Source organism: Arachis ipaensis, chromosome B05 (genome assembly GCF_000816755.2).
Source record: "Arachis ipaensis cultivar K30076 chromosome B05, Araip1.1, whole genome shotgun sequence".
Classification (NCBI taxonomy): domain Eukaryota; kingdom Viridiplantae; phylum Streptophyta; class Magnoliopsida; order Fabales; family Fabaceae; genus Arachis; species Arachis ipaensis.
The window spans coordinates 130,723,505-130,733,425 of NC_029789.2; the positions used below are offsets into that span (position 1 = coordinate 130,723,505).

The 9,921-nt window shown below is 32.5% G+C and overlaps 2 protein-coding genes across 6 annotated transcripts in view; both read right to left on the reverse strand.

Moving 5' to 3' along the window:
• LOC107644159 (pentatricopeptide repeat-containing protein At1g62670, mitochondrial) overlaps nucleotides 1-8,236 on the reverse strand; it is a 44,305-nt gene extending 36,069 nt beyond the window's left edge. For 4 of the 5 annotated variants that reach the window (XR_001621230.2, XR_001621229.2, XR_002347172.1 and 1 more), the window contains exon 1: nucleotides 6,469-8,236. Coding sequence is in view for 2 of the 5 variants with exons in the window: in XM_016347967.2 (XP_016203453.1) it covers nucleotides 6,478-8,133 (1,656 nt within the window). In the remaining 3 variants the exon portion in view is untranslated. Of the gene's footprint in view, nucleotides 1-5,003; nucleotides 5,200-5,257; nucleotides 5,289-6,468 lie in introns of those variants that run through there. The other variant, XM_016347968.2, reaches the window with a different exon arrangement.
• Nucleotides 695-1,470, reverse strand: LOC110262532. Its single transcript, XM_021102781.1, has one exon. The coding sequence runs from the start codon at nucleotides 1,463-1,465 to the stop codon at nucleotides 716-718; it is 750 nt and encodes a 249-aa protein (XP_020958440.1). The 5' UTR covers nucleotides 1,466-1,470; the 3' UTR covers nucleotides 695-715.

Genomic DNA, 9,921 nt, shown 5'->3' on the forward strand with positions numbered 1-9,921 from the left:
GCGCCCACTTCCTGCGCATTCTTCACGCCAATCATCTGCGAGAACCTCCCCTCACGTTGATGTGGCAGCGCTGCGCACAGACCAGGAACCGGGTTGCTTCAGTCTGGAGCGCACCAGCCCAATCCGGATTACCCAGCCCGTCTCCTCCAGCGTTTTCAGTGTGGCCAGCACGAGTTGGGCTAGCTGCTGTAGGAAGGAGGCCTATACCTACTTTATTGGCGCAGCTTCCACAAAAAACCGTGTTGGGCTTCATAATAAGCTTGCTTTGGATTTCTTTTTCCTTCCAAGTACCGTTTTGCTTCAGCTTCTTGTTATTGTAAGCCCAACTCAGTGTTTTTTCTTATGCATCATCATTAACACTCAAATTATTACATCCCATAATATCCTCACTTTCCTCTGATTCCGAATCAGGTGTTTTCCTTTCTATACACATTTATACTGGATTGTAATTAATCCATTCATTCAAAATTTCTTCTAAATTTATGACTCTACCCTTGTCACTTTCTTCCTCCCTTGGCACCACCATCACTAGCTCAGCCATCGGGTTTATGCTTTCCACTGGCAGCATGGTCTTCGAGCTGCTCGCAACCGTCTCGCATGCTTTAGGGAGGCCAAGATTCCCTATCTCTTCAAATTTGCACTCTCCACTATAACTCTCACGACCAACCTCTTTAACCAAAACGTCGAACCCGCTAGTGCCAACTGTGACGTGGATTCATTCGTTGATGGCGTCCATGATACAAGTATCAATTTGTACCCGTCCAACGCTAAATGAGAGGCAAGATTTAGTGGCTTCGTCACATCCAATCACTTCTCCCCATTGGCTTTCTATGACCTTAAATGTCTCCACTGACCACGTATGCAATAGAACACCGAAACATTCTAACCAGACCCTTCGAGTTTTACTACGTTCCTCCTCATTCCATCTCCATACGTTGTGGAAAAATTGCAACATATTGTTCATTTTGAACGTGTAGGCTTCTTCTGCACTCAATACACTATCAAAAGTCATGAGAGCCTTATACGCTCCTAGCTCTCGCACATGCACCACTTGAGGCAGATTCTTCCTAATCATAGACATCAGAGATGGGAGGTTCATAGCCTTCGTCGCCCCGCCTATGAGGCTCCTCTGTAGCCATTCTAGGTTTACTTTTGCCACTGGAATTTCTATCTTCTTCGTCCATCCATTGCCATGTGGATCTTTCTTTTTCCCCTGCTCTCTCACCTCTTTCACATTTTTCCTCAGAAACCTCGTGCTATCCTCAGGTTGAGTTTGAATTTTCACACCATTCTGGGCATCACCCGCCTCTTGAAGCCCCTTACTATACTCCGTGTCATTCTTATGTCGATACCTCGCTTCTCTGACTGAGATGATCTTCCCTCTTAGCCTCGTTCTGTTCATCTCTGCAATAGCCTTCAAAGCTCCACCCTTTGTTGTAAACTTGATGAATGCAAACACGTACATCTTACCATGCTTTTGTTTTCGTGAAAGATAGATATCATTTATGCGTCGAGTCCAGTTGAATAAGTGGTACAGCTCCCTTTTTGATATATCATCCGGGAGATGATCTACAAAAATTGAGAACGATTCGTTTTCCAAACGACAGCACTCTTCTCGATTCCAAACCCTCGGATCTCTACTGATTTGCCTAACCCTACCCCTCCCGGTGTTTCCCACCCCCTCTCTTTCTCTCTCTCATCTCTCTCTCTCAGTCTCTCTCAGATATCTTTAAACAAATGCAATATTTGTCTTGTTTCACATGAAAATCGGAATATTGATTGTTTTTATAAATTTTTTCCTTTTATTTTCATAGTAACATTTTTATTATTATATCTTTTTTCTTGGTTTAAAAATTTAACAACCGAGAAATTGCATTTTCCATTGAAAGATCCATAATCAAATTAAGAGAACAAAACCATTATAGCTATAAACCTACTAAGTAAACAAATTAAAACAAATAGATGAACATTTTATAGTTTGTGGAATTGTTCCCTATTATATTATCCTCGCTTTCACCCAATCAACATATACCTTCTATAATGTTCACCGAGTTGTGTACTTGTGTTGTGCTTTCGCACAATGTAGTTGAAACCTTGAATTAATAACATAGGGGAATATTAGGGAGATTGAACAATATAAACAACCACCAATTAAATAAAAACACACTACACCTTTAAATTAATCTTCTAAATTTTAATATTAAAATAACCATCCATACACTAGTAAAATAAACATCCGATATATCTATTATTTACATTGTTTAATATTTTCATTATTTACCTATATTTTTCCAATAACATAATGTCTATAATTTGTATTCTTCAAATTTTGTTCACTTAATGGATGGCTTGGTTTCAACTTGCTGCTTTATTTTCATTGCAGTAAAAAGCCCACCAGTATCAGCCTATCAGGCAAATCATCAACCAATACTATTGTGTTTGAAGCATTGAAATTTTCATGTCTGAAAAAAAACAATGAAATTTTGAAATATTTGTTGAACAAGTTAAATAAAATTTAAGCAATTTTGAAGTAATTTATTTATGACAAATATATTTATCTAAAGTAAATTTTCAAAACTATTTCTAAAAAAATAGAAAAATATCATCCTTTTAGATTTGAAAACAACTAAATCCTCTTAAAATAGATGACGAAAAATTAGCACAAATTTTTTATGGATAATTTATACAAGATAAAAATATTATTTTGGACTTTAAAGTTTCGGTTACATTTTAATTTAGTTCCTAACACTTAAAAATTCTTTTTTTACAAATATTTTATTTCATTCTATTTTAATCTTTTGGTCGAAATTAAAATTTTTTCCAAAAATATTATTTTCTCTCTATTATTGCCTTCTTATTTCTTTTATTGTTCTGTTACTTTTATTTTTAAATCATTAGAACCAAATAAATATGTTTGGAAAATAAACATCAAACATTAGAAATAGAATTAGAACTTAACTTAAATGTTAGAATTATAAGAGTACTTACAGATACAAATACAAAGTGATAAATATATCTATACTTTTTTATTAATGCATAGTAGTGAATAAATTTATCCAATAATTTACAAAAATTCAAACTAGATTTGCTGGTTTCAGATATAAAGTTAGACCCTAAAATGTTTGGTCCCCTGCTGAATCATCAACTGCAACAAGACATATTCGTTTTGGTGTTCCAAGCTTTTTTGCTTTGTTGGCTGCTGCTTTATTTTAGATTTGGACAATATACTTAAATAAATAAAATGAGAGAATTCTTTACCTGATTGCAACATTTAAAAACTCCTTACGTGAGTGTCTTGTTTTGTTTATTATGTAAACCGTGGGAGCTAACTACGGTTTCAACATGTTCATAAACTGTGGGAGCCTTGGACGGATTTCAGCTGGAAAAATTTGATTATAAACTGTCTTTACGTGAGTGTCTTGTTTTGTTTATTATGTAACCGTGGGAGTTAACTACGGTTTCAATATGTTCATTAACTGTGGGAACCTTGAACGGATTTCAGCTGGAAAACTTTGAACATAAACCGTGGCTGCTCACCACGGATTATGAAGGAAAATAGGTAGCTATAAACCGTACTTGGTCTCCACGGTTTATGAAAAAAAAAAAAACTCTGAACATAAACCTCTACTGCCTACCACGGTTTATGCATAGAGAAGTATAAATACATAATCCGTCATCACGGATAGCATTTGTGCCAAACCAAAATTGTTGTACCTTGGTGGTTGAGAGAATTGGAGAGAGAGGTTCGAAGGTTTGAAAGTTTTGGTGATATTTGGGTGGTGGAGCCATAGAGAATGAACCTCGCATGTACTGGCTATATTAAATTATTAATTTTAGTTACACTTCAAAATGAATAATACTTTAAAAATAACTAAAAAAATTCAAAAATCTCATGTGAATCAACATGTACATAAAATATTATGTGAAAATAAGTATAAATATCAGGATAGTCAATAAATAATTACCAAAGAATAAAAAGAGTAAAAAATAATTTAAATTCTAAGAGTTGAAATAGTAAAAAGAATGAAGAAGAAAAAGTTAGATATATATCAATTAAATAATATTATAAATAAAAAATTTAATTTATTATTTTATAATATCATTTTTAAAAAAATGCAACTTTTTCTTTTTCATTCTTTTTACTATTTCAACTCTTAGAATTTACAATTATTTTTTACTCTTTTTATTCTTCGGTAATTATTTATTGACCATCCTGATATTTATACTTATTTTCACATAAGATTTTTGAATTTTTTTTAGTTATTTTTAAAGTATTATTCATTTTTAAGTGTAACTAAAATTAATAATTTAATATAGCCGGTACATGCGAGCTTCGTCCTCTATGGCTCCACCACTCAAATGTCACCAAAACCTTCAAACCTCTCCCTCCAACTCTCTCAACCACCAAGGTGCAACAATTTTGGTTTGGCACAAATGCTATCCGTGATGACGAATTATGTATTTATACTTCTCTATGCATGTGGTAGGCAAGGGAGGTTTATGTTCAGAGCTTTTTTTTTTTTTTTTCATAAACTGTGGTGACCAAGCACGGTTTATGGCTACCTATTTTCCTTCATAATCCGTGGTAAACAGTCACGGTTTATGTTCAAAGTTTTCCAACTGAAATCCGTCCAAGGCTCCCACGATTTATGAATATATTGAAACCGTGGTTAGCTCCCACGATTTACATAGTAAACAAAACAAGACACTCACGTAAAGAATTTCCAAATGTTATAATCAGATAAAGAATTCTCTCATTTTATTTATTTAAGTACATTGCCCAAATTTATATATATATGAATCTTTGTTTATTTGATGCTGAAATTTTTTTTATTATTGTTTTTGCGATGGGGGCTTGGTTGATGAGATTATATTGAGATTTCATTTCATCAATTGCAACCAAAACGCATGTACTTAGAGTTATCATAGAGCAATTCAATGATTCTTTAATTCTTTGATCATTTTGCCATATTACAGTATCTTTATCAATGTATTAACATTTTTTTTATGCAAAGAAAGCAGAATAGATTCTGCAGAATTGAAGATAGTATTCTAGAATATGAATTCTATAACAATCTGAATAGTTGAATCACTAGTTCATTATATGTTGTATATAGGGATGGCCAAAAACCTTGAACCCATGGATATCTATTGAGATTATCCGGAGTTTTAACAGAACTCGCAAAATCCCCACGGGGATGAGGACCCCTCCCTTCCCTCCAACCCCCAATAAATGGGGATGGAAGACAGGGATTGAGGTACCCGCTCAACGGAAACATGTGAAATTCCTGCGAAGAAGAATTAACTTAAATGCCCTTATGCACATAACAAATACGATAAAAATAATAACATAGATGGAGGGCTGAATAAGTCACATTGACAAAACATAATGTAATTGACTTCTGAAATAAAAATTTATCGAACAAAAAATTTTGAAGTAAAGCATGAGTATTAAATTTGAAAAGAACAAAACAAGTACAAAGATGCTGGAGCTATCGTACTATTATTGGAGCCCTGAAAGTGTATTGTTGAACGATGGTGATAAAAAAATTTATTTGGAGAGAAAAATTATGATTGAATGATGACGATCGAAAATTAGGAAGTGGAAGGATATATGCAGGGAAAATTAGTATTTGGAGGAAAAATTAGCGAACACTCAGAATTCTGTATTGTTTCACTTTAACACCCCCATAACAAAACTCCAAGCGAATAACTTTTTTTAAAATGCTAATAAACAGAGACTTAGAGACAATGGAATAATGTCTACACAAGAAATAATGGAGTAATTTATCTAAGAATTAACAGAAAAATATTCTCCGAAAAAGTAATTCATAATGTACATATTTTCAGCAGAAGCAATTTCCAAGCAATACAACTGAGTAGCATTAATTAAGAAAATGGCCAAAAATCTTGAGATAACTAAACCATGTTACCTTGACTCGATGTTGCTTAGGTTGATGAAAAGTGGGGACATGCATTTTAGAAGGTGGGTTTATTTTTAAGATGGAAGTGTAAACTATATAGCCTAAGAATAAATCCTTATTACCTACTTAAATTTCCTTATATATATATATGGTACCTATAAAGATACGGAAAAATAAGTTGCACAACAGAATAGTAGAGAACAAACAACAAACAACAAAACAAAATTTTCAATCTTTTTAGTTTTGCTTAATTTTAGCATGATAAATACATGATCTCATAGAATAACAGTAAAGAACACTCTATTCCTATAAAGAGATCTTAAACACTAAATCTGTAAGCTATAACTAGGAATATCATCTAAAGAATCAATAATGTAGTGGAATGAAAAAGGATGATAGCATTTGCAAAAATCGAAAGTACAAAATTAATTAATGTTATGGCATTGCCAAAGTCCTCTGACCCAACAGACACAGAATTTACAAAACTATGATACATATTCAGCAACAATGAGATGTAATTTCAATTCGAGTTGATGTATCTTACCTTCTTTTATCAATTCAATAAGCCTCTAGCAACCATTTCCCGAAGAAGTTTCTCCGCCATGTCATTCTCATCTTTTTCAAACAAAGCACGAATAACAGTTTCAAAAGTCACAGCATTTGGTAAGCAACCATTGTGTTCCATTTCCGACAGCAGGGCCAATGCTTCTTTAAACAAGCCCTCTCTACAGAGCCCATTGATCATAATATTGTATGTCCTCACATCTGGAGGATAGCCTTTCACAGAAAGATCTTGAAAGATCTCTTTTGCAACTACAAGTCTTCCACCTTTGCATAGGCCATCAATAAGTATATTGTACGTGCATATATCTGGATCAATGCCACTCTCTTTCATTTGCTTGAATAACATAAGTGCCTTGTCAACTTGTTTGATATTGAACATCCCATCCAACAAGGAATTGTAAGTGACTACATTAGCGGGTGGACCTCTCTTGTGCATCTTGACAAGAAGCTCCAAAGCACAAGAGATTCTCTTTGATTTGCTCAAGCCATCAATAAGAGTGTTGTAAGTTACCGTGTTTGGATCCAAGTACTTACTACGCATTTTTTCAAAGAGACTCAAGGCTTCATCAACCATTTTACTTTTGCACAAGCCATTAATCATGATATTGTAACTTTGAACATTAAGTAACACTCTACTTTGGGCCATTGTGTTGAATACATATTTTGCCTTATTTACCTGATTAACCAAACAATATCCGTCCATTAAGCTGTTATAAGTAACCACATTTGGTTTCACACCATGTTTTGTCATCACAGCCAACACATTTTTTGCATCTTTGATCTTTCCTTCCTTGCATAGCCCATCGATCAAAATACTATAGGTACTAACATCAGGAGTAAGGTTTCTAAGCACCATATCACTTAACAAATCAATGGCTTCCTTATATTGACCTTCAAGACACAATCCAAAAATGAGAGAACTGTATGTGATAACATCTGGAGAAATTCCCCTAGCAAGCATTTCAGAGTATAAATAAAAAGCCTCACTTACAAGTGTAACCTTGCAGAGGCTATCAATAATTGCGCTGTACATGAAGACGTCAGGAGCAATGCCATACCGTGGGATCTTTCTCAACACTTGAATAGCAGCTGATGTGTGTCCGGTCTTACAAAGCCCATTGATCAAGGTCCCATAAGTGACTTGGTCGAAGTGAAATCCATAAGCCAACATTGTGGCATGAAAGTGCAGTGCTTTTTCAATATTACCACAGAGACAGAGGCCTTTCAGGATTGTTGTCAAGGTTACGGTATCAGGCTGAAAACCCATCCTGAAAATCTTAGCGAAAGCAGAGAAAGCAAGCTTCATATGACTCATGGCGCAACAACAATTGATTAAGATGTTCAAAGTAACTATGCTGGGGGCGATTCCCCTGACTTGCAATTGCTGAAAAAGGGAAACGGCGGCGTGGAAATGCTTCGTCTTGGAAAGGGATCCCAAAATCTTGTTAAATTGGATGATGGGAGGAGTACGACGCATAGAGAGCATGCGAGTGAAGGAATGAACAGCTTCATCAACTTGGCGAAAGGATGGGGGCTCAGAATGAGAGTGAAGGGATGAAGAGGAAGGGAAGGAAACAAAATTAGGGATTTGGAGAAGAGAATACCTAAAAATGAAAGTGATCCTTGAGGTTGAGGATGACAACATTTTAGTGATTCGCACTTTCGCTGTTGTCAAAGTTTGAGGGAGTTTGCTAACCCTGCGGAAATAGTCCTACGGCTCCTACCCGTGCCCCTGTCACCGATTTAATCCTAATAACATAGTGTGTTTGGATTACAGTTTGCAAACGGAAGTTTGTATAAAATTGATTTTGCAAAATTGATTTTGATAAAAAGTAAGTTTGTGTTAACGTGATTTATGTTTTGTAATCTTTATATTAAAATTGATTATAGTAAAATAAATGTTGTTTGAATTATACTACTCAAAATTACTTTTAGATAAAAAATTACCAAAAGAGACATCAATTTAAATAATTTTTTTATATACATGCAAAATCAAAATGCTAACAAAAATAATATAAAAAATATTTATCATATAAATAAAATAAATACAATAAAAAATAAAAATATGGAAAAGAGTACTATAAATTTTATAATATCAAACAAAAAGAAAATATTCTATAATTTTTTTAGTACTATTAGTACTCTTTAATTTAGTATTATTTTGGACTATAAAATTTCATTATTTATGGCTTTATTGTTACTTATAATTAATTTTTTATTTATTTTGTCCTTTTTTATATGATCATAATTTATATTATACAAAATTTTGATAATAAACGTAGTATATAATAATTACAATTACAAATTTTACAAAGTCAGAATAAAAAATAAAAAAATTAATACAAAACAAAAATAGAGTACATCAAAGAATAAAAAAAATTGATACAGATAAGAAATAATAAAAATGTCATAAAACCAACAACATATATCATATGAACAAAAAAAATACAATAAAAGGTAAATAAAATTCATATGAATAAAATTAAATAAAAAATAAAAAAATTTCATACACAACATAAATACAATACAGTAAAGGATAAAAAAAATAATTCATATAAAAAACATAATAAAAATATCATAAAAATTAATAAAATACCTGAAAAATCAGAACACTATAAAAATAAAAAAAAAAGTCAACAACATTTATCATATGAATAAAAGAAATACAATAAAATAAATAAAAAATCATATAAACAAAGCCAACCAAAAATTAAAAAAAAAGATTTTATAAAAATATACATATAAAAAATAATATAGTAAATGATAAAAAAAACTCATATAAAAATATAACATGAGAAATTAGAATACTACACAAATAATATAAAAATCTTTATCCTATAAATATAAAATATAATAAAAAATATAAAAATTAAAATATGAAAGTGAGTACTAAAAATAATAAAAAAAAATTAAAATATTCACTTTGCTAGTGATTGAAACAAATTTGAACCATTTTTATGAAAACAAATTGAAACTAAGAACAAGTAGGAGGAACTATAGAGAACTGTGATAGTAATAGTTACTAGTATCCTTTGTATAGAAGAAAATGAAGGATAGGAATAGTAAAAAAGAAATAAAATTTCCACCTAATTTTCTAAGATAATCAACCACCGTGAATGTGAAATGCAGAAGCTACAAATTTTATCTTCTCTTGTACGTAAGTTTAAAGGCAAAATCACTTCTGCGTTCAGAAGAATAAAAGTTGCCAAACATAAAGGTAAAACTTTCAAGAGACTCAAACGTGTTTCTTTTCTCCTCAACGCGTTTACCAAACACACCCATAATAATTGGAGGTCTCCAGATTCGACGCCCGTTTTATTTTTATCAACTTTTGAATTGGACCTAGATACCAAATAAATTATAAGGCTTGGGGGAGTAATGGTTTCATTTCATCAATCATCATGCTCGAGAAAAAAGGTGATCCATCGAATAA

Bases quoted from the DNA above. Each gene is read 5' to 3' on its own strand.
- LOC110262532 (XM_021102781.1), bottom strand. From the start codon at position 1,465: ATGTACGTGTTTGCATTCATCAAGTTTACAACAAAGGGTGGAGCTTTG.